The sequence below is a fragment of the Diospyros lotus genome, chromosome 14 (genome assembly GCF_014633365.1).
Source record: "Diospyros lotus cultivar Yz01 chromosome 14, ASM1463336v1, whole genome shotgun sequence".
Classification (NCBI taxonomy): Eukaryota; Viridiplantae; Streptophyta; class Magnoliopsida; order Ericales; family Ebenaceae; genus Diospyros; species Diospyros lotus.
Genome location: NC_068351.1, coordinates 28,727,331 through 28,754,035, shown reverse-complemented (window position 1 = coordinate 28,754,035; position 26,705 = coordinate 28,727,331). Strand labels below are relative to the sequence as shown.

General features: G+C 35.6%; 2 protein-coding genes across 2 annotated transcripts; both read right to left on the bottom strand.

The window, feature by feature from the left end:
- Window positions 1-1,674: 1,674 nt before the first annotated feature.
- On the bottom strand, window positions 1,675-3,282 carry LOC127790991 (uncharacterized). The gene is made up of 3 exons (XM_052320727.1): window positions 3,095-3,282; window positions 2,116-2,938; window positions 1,675-1,956 (listed from the first exon to the last, which is right to left on the bottom strand). The coding sequence occupies exons 1-3, from the start codon at window positions 3,280-3,282 to the stop codon at window positions 1,675-1,677; spliced, it is 1,293 nt and encodes a 430-aa protein (XP_052176687.1).
- A 19,583-nt stretch (window positions 3,283-22,865) lies between these two features.
- On the bottom strand, window positions 22,866-25,253 carry LOC127790990 (uncharacterized). The gene is given in 3 exon segments (XM_052320726.1): window positions 22,866-23,414; window positions 23,499-24,322; window positions 24,413-25,253. Coding segments are annotated over 3 exon segments (2,214 nt in total).
- Window positions 25,254-26,705: the final 1,452 nt, after the last annotated feature.

Below are 26,705 nucleotides of genomic sequence, written 5' to 3'. Positions count from 1 at the left end.
ATGTCTTCTTTCATATTTCTCCACCAAAACACTGCCTTTAGGTCACGATACATCTTTGTACTTCCAGGATGTACAGAATAAGGAGTGGAGTGGGCTTCTTCTAGAATTTCTTGCCTTATTTCCTCAAAGTTTGGCACACACAGTCTCCCTTGGTAGTAGAGTGTGTCATCACTAGCTATTGTGAAGTCCTTCCGCTTCTCAGTATTAACCTCAGCCTTGATGTACTCAAAGAATTGGTCTCCCTTCTGATAGCTCTTAATCCGATCACGGAGAGTCGGTCGGACAGAGAGTGCTGCCATACGAGCATTAGAATTAGATGGCGTAGCGACAATCTCGAGGCTTAACCTCTCAAACTCCTTCCACAAAGGCTTTTGTGATGTCAAAGCTGCTACTTAGCCCATTTTCTTTCTACTCAAGGCGTCAGCCACCACATTTGCTTTGCTGGGGTGGTAGTGGATTTCACAATCATAATCCTTCACCAATTATAGCCATCTCCTTTGCCTCATATTCAAATCTTTTTGTGTGAAGATGTACTTAAGGCTCTTATGATCGGTATAGGCATTTACCTCCGTATAGATAGTGTCTCCAGATTTTCAAGGCATGCACTACTGCAGCAAGTTCTAGGTCATGTGTAGGATAGTTTTGCTCATAAGGCTTCAACTGCCTTGATGCATATGCAACTACCTTACCTTTTTGCATCAATACGCATCCAATTCCTTGTTTGGACGCATCACTATAAATAACAAAACCTTCTGACCCTTCAGGAATAGTTAATACTGGCGCGTTGACCAGCCTCTTCTTTAATTCTTCAGAACTAGTTTCACATTTCTCTGTCCATTCAAACTTAGTACCTTTGTGAGTCAGCTGTGTCAAAGGCCCTGCCAATTTGGAGAACCCTTCGATGAACCTCCTATAGTATCCAGCTAAACCCAAAAAGTTGCGAACCTCATTTACATTGGTTGGTCTTGACCAATTTAATACTACTTCTACTTTGCTGGGGTCCACTTCTATTCCTTGAGCTATGACAACATGTCCAAGGAATACCACCCGCTCCAACCAAAACTCGCATTTCTTGAATTTTGCAAATAGCTTCTTTTCCTTCAAGATCCCTAAAACAACCCTCAAATGTTTTTCATGCTCTTCTTCACTTTGAGAATACACCAATATATCATCGATAAAGACAATGACAAATTTATCCAAGTACTCATAGAAAACTCGATTCATTAAGTCCATAAAAACTCCAGGCGCATTAGTCAAGCCAAAGGGCATGACTAAAAACTCATAATGACCATACCGAGTTCTGAAAGCTGTCTTCGAGATGTCACTAGATTTGATCCTCAACTGGTGATATCCTGACCTTAGATCAATCTTTGAGAATACTCGTGCACCTTGTAACTGATCAAACAAGTCCTCGATCCTGGGAAGAGGATACTTGTTCTTAATACTAATCTTATTCAATTCCCGATAATCGATGCACATCCTCATTGATCCGTCTTTCTTCTTGACGAATAATACCGGTGCTCCCCAGGGGGATACACTTGGTCGAATAAATCCTTTCCCCAAAAGTTCCTCTAACTGGGTTTTCAACTCGTGTAGCTCCTTTGGTGCCATCCTATAAGGAGCTTAAGAAATAGGTGCGGAACCGGGCACTAGATCAATAGTGAACTCTACTTCTCATTCTGGTGGCATTTCAGTCAGGTCATCAGGGAAGACCTCTGGAAAGTCCTTTACTACTTTAACATCATTCATTTTTAATTCTTTTCCTCCCTTAACCATCACTGACATTAAGAATCCAATACATCCTTCTGACTGCAATAGTTTCTTAGCTTTTAATGCTGAAATGACACGGGGAAGGTGTTTTGTCTCAGCCATTGAAAGGCAAAGTTCTATCCCTTCAGGATACTTACAAACTATTTCCTTTTCGAAGCATAGAATGGTCGCATGGTGCTTGGAAAGCTAGTCCATTCCCAAAATCACGTCGAATTCTTGCATATCTAAGACATATAAGGTCGTTTCTAAAAAATTTCCCTTGACCTCCACCTTAACTGTTCTTACTACATGATTCGTGCTTATTATACCTCCTGAGGGTATCGTTACTCCTAAGGGAGTACTTACATGTTCCACATGTGGATTAAGTTTACTTGCAAACTTAGGGGATATAAAAGAATGGGTGGAACCAGAATCAAACAAAGTATAAGCAGGTATTCTAGAGATGAGGATGTTACCTGCGAATACGTTACGATCTTGATCCTCCTCTTGCCTTGAGAGAGCATAAACCCTAGCTTGACCCTTTGGGGGATTTCCTGGCTTCTGTTGATATGGCTGTTGCTGTTGTTTCTTTAGATGACCCTTGGGACAGAATTTGGCAACATGACCCATTTCACCACAATTGTAACAGGCGCCGGTTCCCATGAGACACAGTCCAGTATGACGCTTCTGACATTTGCCACACACTGGGTTCAATTGATAATACCCTGATGTTGGATCGCCTCCTTTATTCTTCTTCGAATAATCCTGCTTTCCTTTACCTTTATTCTCCCACTTACATTTTTCTAGTGGTCCAGACTGCGATAGCTTGCTATTGCTGCTGGAGCTTTCTCTAAAGTTCGCCAGTTGGGCCTTAGCTAGCACCTCATGATACGTGCCTAACTCAAAAGTTACGGCTGCCTGCCGTAAATCATGTCTCAACCCTTGTTCAAAGCGCCTTGCCCGCTTTTGTTCTGTATCCACTAAGGCTGGGGTAAAACGTGATAGCTCATCAAACTTCCTTTCGTATTCAATTAAGGTCAAGCTACCTTGTTTTAACATGAGGAACTCTGCTTCCTTCTGGTTACGGATGTTAGCGGGGTAATACTTCTTAAGAAAAAGTTCCTTGAACTGATCCCAGGTCCACCCATGTCCCTGGGGTCGGGATCTGGCAGTAGAATCCCACCAATGCCTTGCTCCATGTTATAACATATATGTAGCACAAGTTACCTTCCTAGGGTCTGGACAATCTATGAGATTAAAGATCCGTTCAATTGCTGCTATCCAATCTTCAGCTACCAGAGGGTCCAACCCACCCTCAAAAGTTGGAGGTTAAAGCTTCCAAAACTGCTCAACCAGGGTAGCATTATTTCTTAGGTTTTCTTGGGGAGGTGCAACTGGTGGTGTGGCAAGTGGCGTCATGTTGCGGATGGCATCAATGAACTGCATGAACTGCCCGTTAAGGTTGTTGGTTTCGCTAGCCTCATTTTGCGGCTGCCTGCCCCTACTATTGGCACTTCTTGCACGGGTTTCCATAACCTTATGTGAAAAATAATAATTAATTCCTGAATGTAGGGTCCTTAAGGATAAAGAGTACTATTGTGGAACTTCGTATTAACTATGATTTGTTAGTCCATCATTTCATATACCAATATGTATAACACGCAACTAAAGAGCTTCCAGGTAAGGAGGGGGGTCACGTGGACCACTTAAGTCCCAAGCTCGCCTTAGACAGTTTAGGTCTTTTTGACAAAGCCCTTAGCGCGATCACACATATCAATAAACTCAACAATAGATCTGTGTTTAATTATGATTCATTATGCAAGCTCTTCTTGATGGACTTGATTCCTAATTGCTTTCATTCTAATAAGCCCTTCCTAAACAAGTATTTCCGCTATAATCATAAACTCTTGAGTTTGGAGCAATATCACTAGCGAAAAACACATACTAATTAATGGCAAATAAGAATCATATCTCTCACATACTTATTCCAACATGAGCTTCATACATGTGCATACATTTAACAACATATGCTCATAAATATAGCTTGAGAGAATAACTGCATAGTTAAGGGGGATATGGTTTGCATGAAGATAGTATCCATAAAGAATAAGCATAGCAATTCTTATAACTTACCTGGAGATCAGAAGCTTGAATGGGACCTGGTGGATTTTCATGTTTCCTTAAAAGAATTTCCTTACAAATTTTACTAAAAGTACAAAATTTTCTTTCAAAACAATTTGAGTCTATAGGAAAGTAAAACTTGCTCTGGTACCACTATGAGACACCCGTAACTTACTTACATGCTTAACAATAAATAATAATATTCGAACGAACTTTAAGGTTTAGCGCAGAAAAATTGGAGAAACCAGACTTTTATAAACTTAAGTAAAGTTTAGAACATAATAAAAATTCAAGCATATTTTGTGTAAATATAAAGTTTGACATGGAAACATGGTTTCAACAGAAGAAACGAAGACTTCGCGAAGATGCTTTATAGCAATAACATATATAAAAATATCTGGAGCTTAAAGCCAAACTCATACTTCCTTGAAATTAGATAAAAATCCAAGACATGCTTTATGGCATACATATAAGAAAAGATCAGAGTTCAACCCCAAGAACTTTGTTTCAAAAGGAAACTAAAACTTAAATTCTTGAAAAATTCTTTTTCATTGATCCACCACGCTCCAGGTCCCGATCTCCTCATTCATAATCACCTGGGGGGAAATATAAGGGGTGAGATCACGCAAATCTCAGTAAGTACAAGAGAACCATCATATGGAGACACGAGAGGTTCCACCAACTTGCAGGGGTAAGAACCCTCGTGCGTAGCACTACCGAGCTCCGATCCCGAAACTTGCGTGAACATAACATAACATGAGGGACCACATAACATAGTTCATGGACATGCTTAAACATCATAAATAGTTCATAATGTACTTACCTCAACTTGGTTTGATGAGATTTGAATGTTTAAGGCTTCACCTTTACACCTCTCAATATGGCATAAACTTAGCTTCGATTGATTTGGAATACCCAAAACTCACCCAAAGGTCCTATTTATAGAATTATCCAACAAATCATAACCTGCCATGTGTCATGTAATTATTTGGGACTCATCATGACTCCCAAGTGTTCACATTGCCAAATATCCTATATAATCATTTCTATCCATGTGTTCTTATCAAATGGTGTCATGTGTCCCATATAATCATTTATATCCATGTGTTCTTATCTTATCTTTGTAATGACCAATGGAAGCTTGCCATGTGTCCTTGATATTTTGAACCTCACATGCTGAATTACATTTTCAACACTTCCATCATTACATCTCATACGATTTAATTCATTTTTCTACATTTCCCATCATTACTCCACATGGTTAATTTATTTTCTACATTTCTCATCATTACACCCACATGGTTATTTGATTTTCTACATATCCCATCATTACACCCACATGGTTAATTGATTTTCTCCATATCCCATCATTACACCTTTAATTAGTTAGCTATATTTGGTTACTTTAACTATTTAGTTTGAGATATTTTGATGAGATATTTTTAGGTTTCAAGAATTGCACCTTGGCCCAAATTTTTAGGATAATTTGCACTTAAGCCCTTGCAACTTAGTCCCCGGGCTATTTTTTAATTGCATTTTAGCCCCCGAAGAAAGGATAAATTACGCTAATACCCCAAGATTTTAGGTAAATTATATTTTTACCCGAACTTCAATATTTACGATTTTGTCACTGGCTCAAAAACTGATCATTTGTCTCAAGGTTTCTATAATCCCTTGAAAGGACATATTTCCTCAAGTATTAGAAGCTAAAATCCCAAGTATTACATTATATTTCAATTTTAAAATCTTGGGCGTTACAGGATCTAAGGGGCTTTAGTGGAGTCTTGGAGATCAAAGCTTGTGGTGCTTTCTCTTCTTCAAACTCATCTCTTAACTCAAAGGCAAGTTCTATTTATATATAGGGATGGAAATTGCAACCGAAATCGTGGGGAACCGAACTAAAACCGAACCGGTCAACGCGGTTAAAAATCGTTTGACTGGGTAATGGTTTAGTTCGGGAAAAAACCGAACACTGTTTCAATGGGTATGGTTTGGTTATGGTTTTCACTAAAACCAAACCAAAACCCGAACCGAATGGTGGGTAACCGAATCAAACCAAATATATGTATAATATAGATTATATATAATATAATATGTATAATATGTATATATAATATATATTATATACAACCCCGCCCACCTGAGCCCAACCCACCCGAGCCTAGCCCATCCCAGCTTAATTGCCTTGCTTGCAAACCCTTCTCCCCTTCTCTTCTCCTTCCTCTCTCGACCTCGCTCTCACTCTCTCTCACCCTCCCTGCCTCTCGCTCTCTACCTTTCGCTGGTCCGCGCACCCTTGCCCTTGCTCTCTGCATCTCTCTTGCTTTCGCTAGGGCTCGACCCATGCTCTCGCTTGCCCTCGATCTCTCTCACCCTTTCTGCCTCCTTTCTCTTGCTCTTCCGCCTGAGCTCGCTAGTCGCCCTCGCTCTCTGTATCTCTCTTGCTCTCACTCGCCCTCACTAGATCTCTCTTGCTCTCGCTCGCCCTCGATCTCTCTCACCTTCACTGCCTCTCGCTCTCTGCCTCATCTCTCTTTATATTAATTTATTTTTTATATTTATAATTTTGTTAGATGGAGTTAGCTCATTCATTTCAAATGGATATGCATCAATTTACGAAGAATATATTAATGTTGTTGATGAAGGTATTAACTTTCGTAGCTAATTTTTTTTAGCTTAAATTACAATTTAATTATGCACATATTAATTTATTGATCTTAACAATTGTAAGTTTGGAAATGTGATTTTATATCCAATAAGTTTTGTAACTTTATGCAAGAATAAGATAACTTTATTAGAATTTATCTTTGTTTGTTGTGAAATTATCAAAAAAAATTATGAATGCTATTTGTTTTTGTTTGTTGATATGGATTAAACTAAAAAAACCATGGTTAAATCGAAACCAAACCGAAACCAAATGGTTTGGTTATGGTTTTAAATTTTTAAGACCAAATGGGTAATGGTTTGGTTTTGGTTTTAGTAATTTTAGTTTGGTTTGGTTATGGTTTTGGCAAAAATCGAAACCAAACCGAACCATTGCCAACCCTATTTATATATCCCTCTCCAAAACTCTTTAATCTTTATGTATTAAGGGTTAAGGGTGAAAAACCCCATGATTTTTCAAGTGGGTTCTTGGTTGATGTTGTATGTAAAACCTTTGTAAGATTTCTCCCAAATTCTTGATTGTATTGGTTAAAGTGGTTTCGAAACTTTAAATAGGGTTTACTCCACCCTATATTTTGTTGGGAATGATGTGTTTAGGGTTGGGATGGAGTATGGTGGGATGTGGGATGATTTTGGGGTGTTCCCGATAGTTTTTGTGCATTTCTGGTCTCATTAATCGACCCACGGAAGATCATCTCTCGACCCAATCAACTAATCTTTTTAATAGTCGACTAATCTTCTCAATAGTCGACTAAATTTCTCATTAGTCGACTAAAGGTTCTAGACAGTTTTGCGCTGTTTGTACTCTTTTGCGTATAACTTCCTGTGGTTATATCCAATTCAAGATCCGCTTTTTGCGTTGAAAAATAGACTTGATAAGCTTCGTTTTGGTTTATATTTTAACCCATTTGGATAAGTTTTGAGTGGTCTCTTTTTGGTTCCAAAATATACCTAGATGATTTTAACTGATTCTTGTGCAAATGTTAGTGTGTTTGTGCATGCCGGTGGGCTTATGCTCGACCGTGGTTATCATGCTGGTGGGATTATGCCAGACCATGGTTGTTATGCCGGTAGGCTTATAAGCACCCCCGCCCGGATATCCCAACAACCCAGACTATCCGAACGGGAGCGCCTACGGAAGGAGAAAGAATGAACCACAAGACAAAAACCACCCTGGCATGCATACACAAAAATAAGAATAGCGGAAGCGAAGCTAAACTCATGTATGCACTACGGGTACCCCGCTAGCACAACGGTCACATGATAAATAAATAAACACAGACTCCTGTGCAGACATACACGAGAATCGAGGAAAGACCTGGCACAGTACAAAATAATAGAGTAAATCCTACTCAGACATCAGAGTTGATAGGGATTGACGGGACTGCCTGTACACCATACCGACTCTGTCGCTAGACACTAACTCCTTTCCCATGGCCCACGCTGCCACTACCTGGAATGATGGAAAGCAAAGTGAGTCGAGAGACTCAGCAAGTATAAAGAAAGAAAGGCTGAAGGCTATATAAATCCAATAAGCTTTCCCCCAAAACACCAACCCCCAAGTACACATAAGCCATGAGACGCTACAACACAATAGCATAGCATAATGAAAACACATATCGATTCCTGGGGCCCACACAAGACACACGGCACCCAAGTCCCATACCAACCTGCCACTGCCCTGAAAGGCAACATATATCTCCACAAACCTGTGCGCGCCATCCTGGGTCGATGCTCCCGTCACCCGTGTCCGTGTCGGTACTCCCGACACCCGAGCCATAGGCTCCCTCGGAACAGTCCTCCCGTCCGAGAACTAATAACTACCAGTAACCATGCAATTCACATAGAAATGCAGTGGCGTAGTGAGCATCAACGTGATACATTGGCGCCCATACATCCAGGCATCAGGCCATGCTCCGCCCACATAGTAAACCACACGGGATGCATATGCCCGTGCTGGATGCAACCTAACCAAGTTAGAATGTCTGTGTCCAAGCATACTCAATAAATAAATATCCCAACATGCAACCCGTACCCATATGCATATCAAATCATGAACAGTAATATAATAAATCTAATCATGCAGTAAATCATGTACTGGCAAAGCTAGTCAGTAGTGCCCGGCACCGGTCAACGGCCAGTAACTAGGAGTGTCTACCCGACGGTCCACATCAGGGCTATTATAACGGGAGGTGCTATGGCACACACCAAGAGGGGGGTGAATTGGTTATTTTAAAAACTTAATTGAACTTGAAAAGCTTTTTAACACAAATTGAGGTTTTATGAAATAAAATGTGAAGTATATAAAAGTGACAGATGAAAGTTTACAAAAAATAAATATGTGAACCAAGTGAGGAAAAACGAAATGCTTGGAAAGATAAATAGATCAAAGAGCACAAGCACAAGAAACACAAGAATTTATAGTGGTTCGGCTTAACCCAAGCCTAATCCACTACCTTAGCTCCTCACTAAGGATTTTGCAAACAATCCACTAAAACTCCCTACTTAAACCAAGTAGGTCCTCTAGTCCAAGACTAGGAATTACAACCTCTTGCTTATACAAGCAAGCCCTCTAGCACCTAGCTAGGAAATACAAAACCTCCCACTCAAAATGGGCCCTCTAGCTACACAAGCTAGGAAGCATAAGAAATATAGAATGTGAGAGAATCTAAGAGATGAATCTCTTAGTTACAATGTCTCTCAAGATTAAACAAGGCTTAAATGAATGTATTAAAAATAATAGAACGAAGCCTTGGAGAGAAAAGTATAACAATGAAAGCACAGAACACTGTAAATACAAGCGAATATAAAATGTAAGCTCAAATCTATTCGTTCCCGTCCATTAGCCTTCTCTTGATCATCAATGACTTGTATTTATAAGCTTCCCACAAGATTGAAGAGAAATGAAGCCGTTTGTGACCGTTGGAGAATGAGAAACTAGCCGTTGGAGTTTGAAAAACTAGTCGTTGTAAGTTTCTGTGAAACACATAGTCGACAGAGAAAATAGGTTAGTTGATTATTTTATCAAATAAAACTAGCCATAGTCGACAGATAGAAAAGTATAGTCGACTATTGCTCAACCAAAACTTCTCATAGTCGACAGATCTTTTTACATAATCGACAGATCAAAAATTACAAAGAAAATTTTGAAATTCATGAACAAACATAGTCGACAGATGAAATAGCATAGTCGACTATCCTTACACAATAGTCAACATAATGAAATATAGTCGACAGAGGCCATATATAGTCGACAGATTAAACAAGCATAGTCGACTATCCTTATGCATAGTCGATAGCACTAAACAACATAGTCGACTATCTTCTTGGAAAATCTGGAAACTTAACAGATAACATGTAGAGGCACACTTGATTAATACAAAACATCACCATATATTTACATTTCTTTAGTTTAAGTAAATGTCCTCATTTTGTTTAATTTATATTTTACCTTTCATTTACTTTAATACATAAATGTAAATAAGAAAGTACCCCCATTTGGATTCAATAAAAATATCTAAAAAATCAAAATCCATAAAAATAAAAAGTAGAATTTGGATTTTAGTAGGAACTTAGGATTTTGTGATTTTACCACCTCTAAGATATACACTTTCTATTTCTTGAAAAATTCGTTAAAAATTATTTTATCACTAATGAATGTTAACTATTGAATTACCGGAGTTAGTTTTCTAAAACTAAAACATTTTCATATATGTCTCCTTATAAGGTGCTCTAACCTTCCAGACTTAGAAAAATATAACTTTGAATTCTCGATACTTGAAATTCATTTGGTTTTCATTCTCACAAAATAATACTTGATATTGAAATTGATTTATGTTGAAAACCACAACCTTGATTCATAACTTAGGGATTAAATAAAATATTATTTTTCATCGTCAAAACTAAGTATATAAAAGTAAAACAACAAGGGCCGTACAATAGTCTACCCTAACGTCACAAACAACCGACCCCTGCCCCACTGCCCGATAGCTCTAACCGAACCATAAATAAATCCGAGAAAAATCATAAATAAACCCGCACGTCTAGGAACCTAGTCCCCAAGCTGGGTTCAGCATCATTCTGAAAGGAATGGGGGTGGTACAAACCCCCGTAGACACTCAACAAATAAAACTCTAGAAGTGTCGGATTTAATTTAAATTAAAACAAATGAATAATAATTCAACAAATAAGACTAGGCGCCGAATTAGAGTAAGGGAGGTGATAAAATACGAGAAATCACGGGGTCTTTCACAGGGATTAAAAATCATGAGAAGAGGGTTAGGAGCTTGCCTTTACACGGCCGTTCCTTGCCTATCTTGCATTCCCACTGCGAAGTAAAAGGTTTCCCTAGTAATTAATAAAATCATGGCTCACATTAATTAAATCTAACCACATAATATAAATAATTTAACCGTCTAAAATCCCACGTGCATTGCAAATAAAATCCCAATAAATCTCATATTTATTTTAAATTAAATCACGCTAATAAAATCCTCAAAACCAGCTTAATAAATTAAATTTAAATCAAACAACTCAAAATTCACTACAAGAAAACAGTCAATTTGAGACGGATTTAGAGACGGATTTTGCGTTTGAGACGGATTTCGAGACGGATTTTGGGCCTTCGCTAAAATCTCCGTCGGTAAATTTGAGACGGATTTTGAGACCGATTAGAGACGGATTTAGAGACGGATTATTTCCGTCTCTGTTTGAGACGGATTTAAAGACGGTTTTTTTCCGTCTTTGTTTGAGACAGATTTAGAGACGGATTATTTCCGTCTCTGTTTGAGACGGATTTAGAGACGGATTATTTTCGTCGCTATTTGAGACGGATTTAGAGACAAATTTTTCCGTCTCTGTTTGAGACGGATTTAGAGATGATTTTTTTCCGTCTCTATTTGAGACTGATTTAGAGACGAATTTTAGAGACGAATTTTTCCGTCTCAATTTGAGACGGATTTATAGATGAAGTTTGAAAAGAATTTGAGACGGATTTAGAGACGGATTTTTGCCGTCTCTAAATCCGTCTCTATTTTAAATTTAATTAAAAAATAATTTTCTTACAAAATTTTATATATAAACCTATTATGCACAATATAAATAATGTATAAATATATAAACCTGATATACACAATATTAAATCCATATAATATTAAATTCATATAAGAAATCCATATAATATTAAATTCATACAAGAAATCCATACAATATTAATAAAATACATCGTCCATGAATAATAAAAATAATACAATGTAATATCTATCCATGGCAATGACGAATCCTCTTAATGATCCGATACACGACCCTTCTTTTTCTTGCCTGCAACCTCCAACCATAATGATGTCTCATCAAAAGCTGGTTGTGAAGGCTGTGCAGCAGCGTCACTATCTTCTGTCGGGCCAACTACTGATGATTGTGATGATGCATCATGTTAGCGCATCTGGAAGTCAGCCTGCAAGTATATACATGGAATAAGTTGTATTATCAAAAATGTCAGTTAAGCATAATAGAATATAAGACACGAGTATTGTTGTATACTTACATAAGTTTCCTCAGACCTATTGTCAACGAATCCTGATTTATCTTTTTTTTGGTGCGTCGCAATAAATAACTCAACCTGTGTAGGTGGGCGACCAAGTAGCTTAGACTGCAAGGGAAAAAATAAAGTGTTCATGCAACCATACTTAAGTAATTAAGTATAATGAAAATAACAAAAAATATCAAATATTACTAGTCTCTTCTTATGCTCTGATATAGAGATGGAACCACAAGTATGCTTGCTACCTCCGACATCTGAAGACCGATTTTTCTTGGCCTTTTCTGATTTGTTTTTAAATTCTGGAGTATTCCAATACTCCTTGAGTGCTTCAAATACAACTTCACACATCCAAGATGGTTTTTTTGACAAGTCCCTCCTCACACGGAACAAAAGGTCAGTCAAACAATCAGAGGCTGTCTTTTCCTCCCTCACATTCTAAGTAAGCCAACACTGACAAAATAGGTATATAAACTACCCTAAGCCCAGTGCATATATATTTAGTCACTAATATCCAATGTTATTTTTAAAACTATTGTTTTTCACAAGACACTCAAAAATATAAATGATAAAATAATGAATCTCAAGTGAGAAAAAACAAATCTAAATAGTAACACCACAAAGAACATCAATCATATTCGGATTCCTTCAGATCCCAAACATCTTTGATCAATTCATCAATGATTTATCTCCATAAGTCATCAAATACCTCTACCAATAATCATCTCTAAGGGATATATGCATGAAAATGCTATTTGCTTGTATACTACAATAAACACATCCAAGGAACTATTAGTGTGTGTGTGTGAGAGTGTCTTTAAAAGAAAGAGAGAAAGTAGAAAGAGAAGGTAGCCATAGCAGTAGAGGCAACTGTTCACGACTAAGGCCTCGTTTGGCTTGGCAGTGTTGTGTTGTCCATAAGACCGGAAAATAAATAAAGATTTCCATCATTGGGCAAATGTATCGAGATGTATACCACATTCAACCTTAACTTGTATATGAACATAACTTCAAAGGAGTGCAATATAGATCATACAGAGCAACTGCTTGCTAGTGATCAAACCAAAAAATCAGCAATTTAATGGCGGAAGAGGCAAGGAAAATCTGGGGCTAGAGAAGGCAGTGATTTTAAATAGTCATTCCATGCTTTGATAAAAATAGTGTTGGTAACGATTAAGCGCCTGCTTGGTATAACAATATTAAACTAAACAATAATTGATAGGTAGTACACAAAAGCTTAAGCAAGGAAAACACTATTCTAATCCTCAAACAAACTAGCAATACAACAACATAGTATAGCTATACAAAATAATTGTAATAAGAAAACCACTATAACTTCTAAAGCTTCATACTTGAAACACCTACAAGTAAAAATAACATTTAAGTAATCACGAATTAAAGAATCAAGACATAATCAATAAGTTAAAATCAATTGACTAGAGCGAGCATATCAAAGTTTCATGGAAGTGCTGGAAAGCAAAAGGAATAATGACTGATTTTTCACAAAAAGAATAAAAAGGTCAAGCAATACAACAAATTAATTGGTACAAACTTTAATGATATTGAATTATAGATAAGGCCACAAATCCTAGTGAATCTATTTCCTATCTTTCAAAACTGCTTGTTCTTTTGTGTTGTTAAGGAGTTGGATGAAAACTATGGCAATTTTCAGCACTTTGAGAAAAAGAAAAAGGACATAAAGCGCATTTATTCACATTTACAAAGACCAAAGTCTATATATACATTTTGAAGTTAATTTATTCTTTCTAAATGAATGAACAAATGAATAAGTACTCCAATTTCTTTCACAACAAGAAGAGGAAGTATAGATTGTCCAAACATCTTAAAAGCTAACATTTGAAGCAAAGGTACACTTGAACCATAGCATGTTCAACACTTCCTAAGTTCCATGTCATACCTCTCATAATAGAATCTGAATTTCTAAATAGCCCACTTTTGAGAAAAAAAAATTTATGTATTGCCCCACCCCCACTCACTTCATATATTTATATATATTTTATTTATATTGCCCCTCTAGCCTACAATACCTTCATATATCTTGTTGTTTGGTTAATTGGATTAGATTGGTAGACATTTTTTTGCTTGAAAAAACTGCAGGCTAGTAAAGCAAGTAATATGATCATTATCTCATAAATCATGCTACTTTATCAGAACATCAAATTAGAGTTTGGGAGTGTATTTTAATTAGTGATAATGATAACAATAAGGGAAGGTTATCATTGATCCCACCCACTTCAGTTGCAAGCATGTAATCCCCTGGCATCACTGTGCTCCCAAATTACTGGATTTTCAATGCATATATATATATATAATATGCATACGTAGAGGAAATGGGCACTTCAATTATTCATTCATTTCATATCTTCCAAATCACATGATTTTCACGAGTATAATAGAGATTAATATGTGTTCAAGTTACCTATGGTTTTGTTACAAAAAAAAGTCACCTCAAATAATATATATTTAGAAAATAAATAAAAACAGAATTTGAGAGTTTAAAAGTTCACGTCTCTCTGAAAACTATATCTATCTATATACATTTTAAAAGATTATGTGGTATTCCAATTTCCACATAATCTATGGAAAATAGGAGTATACAGTTTGTTGTGTGAATCAAAGATACGTGTACAGTAATTTTCTTTTAACAGTTAGACATAGTAATTCATAATTCAATGGGATACTCATAGGTATAACACATTCAAGTAAATGTCTAAAACTAGACATCGAAAACACTCTGGCTGCAGCAATTTCACCTGTCTGATGAACATTGCCTTTTAGTCACTTAACGAACAGTCTTATTTGCTATTCAGTTGAATCAAACGAGAAAATATCTTATATTAAATTATCATCAACGACTTATTTCCTTTCTTGCTCTCTATATTTTATTCTATTTTGTTATTATCATTTTTGCTTTTCGATTGTTCCTTTAGAACCTGCAAGCACCTATATGGCACAGCCAAGCATGCACCGATCCATCCTCAAGAAGGTTGAGATTTCTAATTGAACTGACACAAACACAATTCTTATCCTAGAGCTGAGCTCTGTATGAAACGATTAAAATCAAACAGCATATAATTAACTACCAAACTGACTAGAACAAATGGAATCATCAAACTCTTAACCAACCTAGTCGAGGAGCACTTGGAGAAGAGCTGGTTGAAGAGTGAGAGAGAAATGGGGGAGTTTAGCCTTACGGTTTCTTTTCGCAAAGAGGGAAATCGAAATGGGCGGTGGAAGAACCAGACCTTGAGGCAGCTGCGATGATGACTGGAGGCGGATCAGGAGGCGGTGACGGCGACCGAAGGCGGGAGACGAAGCGGCAGCGACGACCCGAGGCGGGAGACGAAGGCGGCGGCGACGACCCGAGATGGGAGACGAAGGCAGAGGCGGAGGCGGAGGCGGAGACGTCGGGCGTGAGTTCAAAGAGAGAGAGGGGGGAGCTAGGGATATGATTTTTTTAAAAAAAATAATTAATTATTAATTAAATCTTAATAGTTTTTTTAAGTACTGTGTCACACAACTTGGTTTATAAAATATTAAAAAAATTATAATTTTTATAAAAAACAACAAAATTTATTATTAGATATACTTTTTAATAATAAATGATACAAAAGTGGTTTTTTACTTTCTCATTTGTATATGTACTTTTCTATTATTAGATATATTTTTTCAATGATAATCTTTATTATCCTTTCTTGAATATCAAATATTACTTTAATATTTTCACATTTATGTATATATTTACCATTTATATTTTTTAGCTGAAAAAATCTCAATGATCTAAATATAAAGGATAATGATAACATCAAAATTAGTTGTCCAAATTGATTGTCGAGTTAATAAAAAAATAAAAAATAAAATGTCAAATAAATTATTATGTAAATAAATAAAAAATAAACTATCAAATATTTTATTATATTTTAAGTTTGGGAGTGTCATAATACTTGAAAAGTAATCAAATAAATATTTAATTTTGAATCAAATTAGTCAATAAACTTTATAATAGTAAAATAATAAATTATTTTACTTTTAGAATTAGGAATCTAATTTTGAGTTAGTATCTAAATTACGACTTAAATTTGATAATGTGTTGCAAGTGCCATTATTTTTATGAAACGCTCGTGTTTTTGAGTTTCAATACCATTCATTTTTCTACCAACATACTCAATTAATCAAAAAAAAATAATTAAATAAATCATACATAAGGCCTCAAACTTCTAAAGAAAGGGCTGCACGATTAATGAAGATTCATAAAACAAAGTGAAACACTGTCAATTGTCGCCGGCTATTTCCGACGATCAGAGACAAGCACCCAATACCCTTACCCATATTGACCAACATACCCAAAAATCAACAAAATCCAACGGTTGGATCTCTATAGATCTATGTTTAAACTTCTGGCCAAATACCCAATTTCCACATATAAGTATATATATCATGGATATATACTGAAAAAATTGTATTGATGAAACTAAAAGACTTACCTACTTGTACATCGAGTTCACTTTCATAATTAAAACGTGTCGGATCAACGATCGAACGGCTAGATACATGACATAAAGCGATGATTTAGAAAAGTGTTCTTGAGATAAAATTGAGAGAAAAAATAGAGCAAAATTGGTGGGGAAACTTTCGCCTCCCACTATCGACCCCATCCTATTTATCTTTGGGCTGATCGGCAAGAGACCTTCCCTTTTAGTAGGCGGATCTGACCCGGTCCGCTTGACTTCTCTTTTTTTTTTTTAATATAGATATATGTGTATATATATATCTATTTTTTTAATATAGATATTATTATTATTATTATTATTATTTAGAGATCAATTTTCTCCCATATCTTCCGTCTCTAAATTTGTCTCAAAAAATTTCATCTCAAAAATCCGTCTCTAAACTGTTGCTTTATTATAGTGTCATTTCGTTACAATAAATATGTTGTTAGAATTTTCATACCTATTGTGACAAATTAGTTTGTCAGAATAAGTCTAAATTCTTGTAGTAAATGTATTCACTATCTTAATGTGACTGGCATTGTTGAAATCTATAGGGTCCAATTGAACATGTCTTTAACCTATCATCCTTAAATAAATAGACAGTTCTTAGATTTCTCAGAAGAAAAATATCATAAATTAATTATAAACTGACACATGGACTACTACTTTTAATTAGTATGAAATATTTATATTAAAGAATAATAAGTCACATGTTAATATTCATGAGATGAATATAATAGATATATGGATAAATGTTAGTTGAACATCTACTGAATGTGACACGAGTCACATAGGTAGTACCATTTTTTTTGTTGATTCATATTAGAAAATTATTTATATATTTATTATTGAATGTCTATAATTTTTTTATTTAACATTTTTTTAATTGATTTAAAGGTGTTTTTAATTAATTAATCATCTTAAATTTTAGATTAATTAAATTTTAATTTAATTATTTTTTAATATTTGATTCTCCCATTTTACGTCCTCAAAATTTAAAATGTAATGTATGTTTAGTACATATTTTATTTATAGACTTTTATAATATTAAAATGTAGTGTATTACTAATTAAAATGTAATGTATATATTATTAATATTAATTACTAATTAAAATGGAGTGTGTGTTTTATAAAATTTTATATTTAGTTTACATTTTTAATATATTTTTTTATTATTTATATATTTAAATAAACTTTCAATAGATTTTAAATTAAATAATTATATTTAATTGCTAATTAGAGACGGATTTAGAGACAGAAAAATATTCGTCTCTGAAGTTTGAGACGGATTTTCAGACGGATTTTTTTCCGTCTCAAATTAAAAACGGATTTAGAGATGCAAAAAAAATTCATCTCTAATTAGAGACGGAAAAAAATCCGTCTCAAAATCTGTCTCACATTTCAGAGACGGATTTTTTCCGTCTCTAAATCCGTCTTTAATTTGAGACTGATTTATTTTTGTCTCTAAATCCGTCTCAAAATAGAGATAGAAATTTTTCCGTCTCTAAATCCGTCTCAAATTAGAGACAGATTTTTTCCGTCTCTAAATCCGTCTCAAAAATTTTCTGTCTCAAAATCCGTCTCTATTTGAGACGGAAAAATCCGTCTCAAAAATCCGTCTCTAATTTACTGTTTTCTTGTAGTGATTCCATAATTAATAAACAGGCCGAAACAGACGAAGTGAAGGTAAATAAATTGACAATGAAAGGAACATCACAGAGGGAATAAAGAACTTGCCTTAACGAAGATATCCTTAGGCTTGTTTTGGCCCAATGCGGTAAAAATTATACACACTGCAATACCCCAATAATTCGCCAAAATTAACAAAATTGGATTCTAAACGAAATTTCGACTGTATAAAATGTTTAATACATATTTATTTACGTACCTGGCTAATTAAATCGCAATTAAAACACATTAAATCTTGAATTTTTCCCCAAAATTTCCCTCTTTTCTTCACTATGCACGCCATCTTCTTCCACCATTTTTTTCCTCTGCAATTGCTGCTTGAAGAAGGCCGAAATCGGCCTTTAAATTGGCCAAAATGAGAGGCTGGGGCGCGGCCACGTGGCAACCGTTGGGCTGCGCAAAAGGCGGTGCCTTTGGGGCCGAAACGATGTCGTTTCGATCCCTCCCTTGGCCAAATTACATCAGCAAAACCAAGCCGCGCGCACGCCCACGCGGATTCGATCCCGCGTCCCCCGCATGGCAACCCTTGCGTGCGACCGCCCGCATCACACACGCCTTTAACATATATATGCACGTGGTTATATTTAAGCTAACCCGCGACCCAGTTTCGAGAATTACTCTAGTGCCCAGAACTTTCGAAAATCAGCACTTGCACCCCTACTTCACAATACCCCTTATTTTACTTTCACCCCATAATTTTCAGAAAATCCATCAAATTAATTTATTTTCTTATTTCCATAAATACTTCCAAATTACTAATAATTACTATTAACACCAATTAAATTAATTAAACCTAAATTTCTTATTTCCTCAAAATTACATAATTAAACATTTTTCTTAATTCTCCAAGTACCCAAATAAATTAATATTTTCTTTTAACCCACAAATATTTAACAATCAACTTATACGCAATAATTACTGAGTATCAACCATTCACCAAATTATTCAATTCCAATAAATCAAAATCACTTCAAATGCAAAATTTAGCAATTATTAATTGTTCCCAACTAAATTAATAATCATTTATTTAGTTCCCAGATTTCGGGATATTACAAGGCTAGTGCCTGGCCATGGGAGCTACAGCTCATAATGCTGCCTAGTATGGACTAGGGCTTGGGTGGATATTGTTCCACAATTGATAATGGAGTAAGCTTATTAATGCATGGCGTAAAGGCATGATGTGTATGATCTAGTATATAGAGAGATTCTGTAACGCCCTGTTTTCTCAGAACGTGCATTACCTCGAGATTTCGGGATTTTTTTTTTTTTTTCAACACAACACAAGCCTTTTGACATACACACCTTCATCATAGTCATTTCCGACAATCCCGATCGTACCTTCTCAGTATATCAAAATTTAATAATTAATAGACTAAGACAGGTATTATCAATCACATCAGCAGAAGCAAGATCGAAACCTCAATGATATATAATCAACAATTCCTTTTACAATAACCAAATTGATGTTTTATATGAAAATATCAAAATATTACATAACCTCTGAACATCGTAATCATAGACAAAAACCTATGAAAACTAAACATAGCAGCTACATCTCGATGATATTCTTTCCCTTGGCGCCACTGCATTCACCTGGAACGTTTGAATATTCCAGGGACATAATCCAAATTAGATGTTGAATCATTTAAGTGAGAGGTCAAAAATATTTTCATGTAGATATGCAAAATTATATATAAAATCGATAAATCCCGACATGCCCCAGCCTAAGAGAATCCCACATAGCACTTAGCCCTAACCGGGGAAAATGCAATCTCTCTAAAGGTGACACGACCACATCGACCCATTGGCAAACACAATCCTGCTTAAGAGGGACAACCTCGACATATGAACTCAGAAATCACCCCATTGTCATTGTTAGGCTTTACGCTCCTACTCAAAAGCATTCCAAAACCCAATGCAACCCTAGCCCCAAGAGTGTCACATCAGCACTATCCCCGAAATCCACGACACCTCGGCCTTAATGCTATTGCTCAAAAGAACCTGGGGTGGTATCCACTCTCAGCCCCGCCACTTGAGCCAACAATCGGGGTGGTGTCCATTCTCAGTCCCGCCACTTGAGTACCGTAGGGTGAAGTCCGTCTCAGCCCCGTCCTAAGTGGGTCACATAACATTAACCTTTGGCACGCATTCCGAGTGCTGACACTTGAGAGCTACGTCATAGGTTAACAACCCACGTCCCACATGGACAACACAACATGCCAATGCCGAAAATCATAACATGCATAACTTAAAATTAACATTTCGATGTATGCAATTTATCATACGAAATTCAATGCATGTATAAATAATCGTTTGGACAAACAATCACAATAAACCAAGCCATGGGGATGAACACTCACAGTAAACCATTCACATGCTACTATAAGTCTTTTCGAGTAGAACCACTCACCTTTGGGCTAAGTTCAAGATTCCTCAAAATGCGTGCCCGACCTCGATTCTTGTGCTAGACGCTTTACAGTTAAAATTCGAAACTCAACGATACCCTAGACATCATATGCATTCAAAGAGAAATCAATATCTATTTTCCCAATTTTCTCATTATTTTTCTCTAATTTCTTCCTATTTTTCTCTCGACAATTTCAAGTAAATACCTCTTCAAGTATTTTTTCTAAATGTTTCTCCACAAAAATTCATGAAACAATATTTATAAGCCTATGGAATTTTATGGAAATTTTCCAGATTTTTCTCCTATTTTCTCAAATTTTCATAATTAATTTTCCTTGAGAAAATTTATTTCTCATTGATTTCCTTCGAATATACTTCAATAAAAATCACCAAAACTCATAAAATAAATTCCTCATTCTTCTGGAATTTTCTCAGAATTTTATAAAAATCCCTCATATTTATTTTCCATTTACCTTTCCCTTTAAAAATCTAAAATAATTATCTCCTCAAGAAATTTCCAGGATAAAAATTCATTAAAATAAACTATTCATTTTTCTTGAATTTTTGGATATTTTTCCAAAATTTTATTTCCTTTATTTCTATTTTTTTCTCTAATTTCATATATTTTCAGTATTTAAAAAATACAAAAAATACCTCCGGTCATCTTCTCCGGCGACGGCACACCGGAAAATTGAAGCGACGACACCAGACTGTTCCTCTCTCTTAGTCAATCCCAATGGTACCCATCTTGCTCAGAAAAAACCACCGGAAGCTTTCCGATTTGGCCGAAAACAGTCGGCCGAAGCTATCCCGCCATCGAACTCTGGTGAATCAAATTGGCCTTCGATTAAAACTCCGATTGACACGAAACTTTCCAGATTTTCTACCCATAGCCTTGCGACCAAAAACCCCTTAATAGATCATTCGATCGATCACTCTACAACCCGATTTGATACTTCACGCAATATGTATATATATATATATACGGCCGAATGTATATATATGCCAAAACACTCCCTACACTACTCCAAAAACCCTCAAAATTCCCAGAATTGCTCCTCACAACCTGGGGAACAAAAGCCCCTTATCCCCAACCTCTAATTTGCTCCCAAAAGTGAGAAATTCGAAGTAAAATTTTTTATGCAAACTCTCATCAAAACTCGGCTATTTATAGTCAAATTCGTCCGATTTTCTGACCAATCAAAGGCCACTGCTTCGCCCCTACGTGACCTTGGCCATGCCCTGTCGAAGAACAGCTGCAAATCCCTGGATTTTTCGGCCACAAATCGCGGCCAGATCTGCCATTTTTTAGCAGATTTTTGAAAATTGCACTTTAGCCCCTTAGAAACTTTTCTTTTGCATTTTGGCCCTTATCCTCAAGCCCTTTAATTATCCAACTATACCACTAGGACCCAAAAGATTAGTACTTCTCATTTCTCCCTTGAAACTTTCAAAAAATTACCATTTTGACCTCTCTCAGGCAAATTTAGAAAATTACACTTAGGCTCGATTAATCGTTTTGACCTCAAATCCACTCTATTCAACCTGAAACCACTTAAGGGTTGTTCTATACATCAAATATTAGTCCTAGACATGCTCTGTTTATTTTTTGGATATCCTCTATAACAATTCGGTAATACGACCTAATTGGCAGCTGAATTTTTGCTGTACCGAAAACTATTCCCGATCTCATTTCTTTTATCATGAAAAATCATAATTTAAATCACTCGTCGATACTACAACATTTTTCTTGGCTATCTAGGGTTCGGGGTACTCCCTCTAACTAATTCGGTCGTCCAAAGTTGTGTTAGTGTACCCTATAGTCTTATTTTTTTAAAATTCCATTTATGCCCTTTATCAAATATCATTTTTATCCTCAAATTATTCCCGGGTATTACAGATTCCTTACTTTTTCATATGATGCTATCTATTGTGTTTCCACCCTATAGAGGGATTATTCTCTTAGTCTTGCTCTTGACTTATCATCAGGGGCGGAGCCAAGAAATTTTAGCAGCATAGGTAAAAATTAAATAATACATAAAAATTTAAAATAATATAATATTAAAAAAAATATATCGATAAATTATTACAATTGTTCTCGACGCGTTTTCATATTTTGATAACGTCGCATAATAATATCATTATCAATTTCATTAAATACATATTTTTCAATATACACAATCAAACTATCATTTAACCATTGATCTCCAATTCGATTGCACAGCCGAGTCTTGACAAGCTTCATGGCAGAAAAATACTCTTTCTACTGTAGCAGTAGCAACGGGAAGAATTAATGCTAGTGTCAAAAGTTTGTAAATTAATGGATATACATCATTTTTCTTCGTCGCTATCAACTTTTGTGCAAGATCACTAAGGCCTTATAGTCCTTAAAAATTCTTGTCAGTACGCACATCAATAATATATGTTTCAAGTATATCATCAAGCGCCAAGAGATCTATTGGTGAAAAATCTTGAGGATAATATTCATCAAGTTGAATTAACTTCTTCTTATCAAAAGCAGAGAATGAATCATCTGGACACAAGCATGCTACACAAAGGCACAATTCACTATTTACCTCGAAAAAACGATCATTCAACTCTTGAAGTTGCATATTAATGACTGCATAAAAGAAATCCACCTGTAAGTGATGCAAATTTGTCATTTTTGGAATGTTACGTCGTGAACGACCTGGAGGTTTATAGATATCATCCATGTTGGGAACATTAATACTGTGCTTCTGATAGAAAGAATAAACTGTTTTCAAAAAAGAATCTCATCCATTGTCCCTCATTGCTTGAAGTTGTTCTTTACAAATTTTCACTAATCTCATGGCATTAGCAATATCTTGATCTTTCTTTTGTAGTGCCTTTGACAATTCATTTGACATTCCTAAAATCTTTTTCATGAGATGTAGACTAAATGCAAAGTTAAATGTTATTATCAAACTCAACAAATTACGTGCTTCACCTCTTTTTCCAGAACTTGGAACATCATTAGCAATCATTTCAATGACATCAATTGTAGGTGAAAACATATGAATCAAGTTCAATAAAGAACCATAATGAGAGCCCCAACGTGTATCACCAGAATGCTTAAGAGTAGTTTGTTGATTAAGGCCTCGTCCACTTGATATTTCACCATGACTAAGTGCTTCAAGAATTTGGAGTCTTTGTTTTTCTCTAAGAAGATCACACCATTTAGCTGATCCTCCAACAACATTCACAACCCTATCAACCAAGTCAAAGAATGCTTCAATCTCTATATGCTTGTTTGCTACTGCTACAAGAGCCAGTTGAAGTTGATGAGCAAAGCAATGAATATAAAAAGCACTTGGGTTCTCATTTAAAATAAGTGCTTTGAGACCATTAAATTCACCTTGCATATTGCTAGCTCCATCATAACCCTGACCTCTCAAACTAGATATACTCAATTTGTATCTAGAAAACAAATTATCAATAGCATCCTTAAGCGAGAGAGCTGTGGTACTCGAAACATGTTCGATACCTACAAAACGTTCAACTACACATCCCTTCTTATTCACATAACACAAAACAATAGACATTTGTTCCTTAACTGAAATGTCACGAGATTCATCAACTAAAATAGAAAATAACCCATCGCCAATCTCGTTAATAATGACATTTATTGTTTCAAAAGCAGCAGCACTTATAATATCTTTTTGAATGTCACGTGATGTAAGTTTGAGATTTTCAGGAGCATTCTTGAAAGTAACTGCCTTGATCTCATCATTATGATCTTCCAAAAAGTTCAACAGTTCGAGAAAATTCCCTTGATTATTTGAATCTTCAGATTCATCATGTCCACGAAATGAAAGTCCTTGTCGTAAAAGAAATCGAACACAATCTATTGATGCACCCAAACGAATTTGATAGTCATTTCGTGTTTGTTGTGATTGCTTTAAGAAAATTACTCGAATATCTTTCTCTTGATTTATAAAGGCTTCAAACTTAATTCGAGCTTTATTGTGTGGACTATTGTGACTTCCAACGTGCTCTTGAAGTTTTTCTTTCATTTTCGAATTTGAGAACCCCCTCTCAACAAAAGGGTCACTACCTCCTCGTTCCACAATTGGTTGGAAAACATAACAATAGAAACAAAATGCTGCATTTTTTTCAATGCTATATTCTAACCAAGAAGGAAATTCATTAAACCAAGAAGCTTGGAAACATCTCAATGTTGATTTTCCAATTTTTGTCTGTGGAAATTTATGCTTACGAGGCTGACAAGGACCTAATTGTATGTATGCTCTTCGAATTTCATCTCGAACATTAACATCATATTCTATAATTGGAATTCGTAATCCACGATCTGTAGGAAGTTGAGTAACATCAATTCTATTATGAATATCTTCACCCCTAACATCCATTTCAACCTGAATATCTCTCTCATCATGATTTTCACTTTGATCCCAGGTAACATTACTTTCTATGCAAATATTACTTTCTTGTCGAATAATATCAGTTTCACTTTGATTCCCCACAACATTAGATTTCTTTCTATTAGCATTTTGCTCTTCAATAGAAAATGGGATTGTCCTTTTGTAAAATCTCTCCATAACTGTTGACATTAAATTTAAATAAAGAACAAAAAATCATCATAATTTCGAATATGTAATTGAATGAATAACATAAAAACACAATCTCTAAGTCAACAAAGTTTTAAATATGAAATTGAAGGACTAATCATTTGAAGACAACAATCTCTAAGTCAACACAGTTTATTTATTGAGCATAAATAAATATGAGTGAAGTTGAAAAGTGAAAATAAAACAAAAATCCAACACAAAAAATCATTAAATAAAACACTCAGGTTCACAATTGGAGGGGAAGTTGTTTCCACTGAATAATCAGTGTTTTTGTCCATATATAAAGATTTTAGATTTTAGATACATCGAGGAAATTATTTTTTATTTTTTACTTTTGATGCAAATTCCACTGTTATTTTGAATGAAGATGATCAAATCAAATCACCATTGCCGCCAGCATGTTGCATTAACAATGAGGGTATTTTATTATTAAGATCACACTTTGATATTTACTTTAATTATGAGACATGGCTGTCAAAATCAATTTGATTTCATGAGATTATAAACTATATTTCTACATAAATTCCCATTAATTTGATTCCTACATATTTCAATTTCTTAATTTTTTGCTAAAAAACTCATTAAAACAAAGCAACTTCGCTAGCAGCATTAGAAATCAAAAATTCTAGAGATTATAAACTATTGGATTTGAAAAAAAAAAAGAAGAAAATAAAAACTGAAAACAAAAGAATTAACAATACAAAGCAAAATGAATTGTATACAAAAGTGTTCCTCGCCCAAATGCCAGTTCAGTGTTAAACAATTGTCTGAAAGTTAAAACAAAATAAAATTTCACTATCACAGTTCACAGTCACAGCCTCACACGTTAAGACCCTAATGTGTAAAGTTTTCTACAATTTTGTTTATTATGTTATAATTAAATTAAAATGTTATAATGTGTAAAAGAAAAATCTCAGCCCTCTCCGACCAAACCCAACTCACTGGTAGTCGCCGCCGGCCATCGTGGCTAGTTGTTTTCGGCGATCAGAGGCAACCACCCGACACCCTTATCCCCATTGACCAACATACCCAAAAATCAACAAAATCCAACGGCCGAATCTTCGTAGATCTAAGCATAAACTTCCGGCCAAACCCAACACCCGCATATATACATATATATCATGGATCTGTGATGAAAAGAGTTACCTCTTTGTAGATCGAGACCACTTTGACGGTGAAAATACGATTGGATCAAAAATTAGACGTCGATTTGTGGTCAGATTAGGGTGGGTTCTTATTCTTGCCTCAGTGCGGTGTGGGGGAGAGAGAGAGACAGTGGAGAGAGATAAAGACAATAGCCAAGTGAGTGAGATGGAGGAGATCCCAGTGACTGGTGGCAATGAGGGCGTCCGACTCCGAGTACAGTAGGTGAGAGAGAGAGAGAGAGAGATAAAATGAGATTGGGTTGGGGGTGAGGGGTGG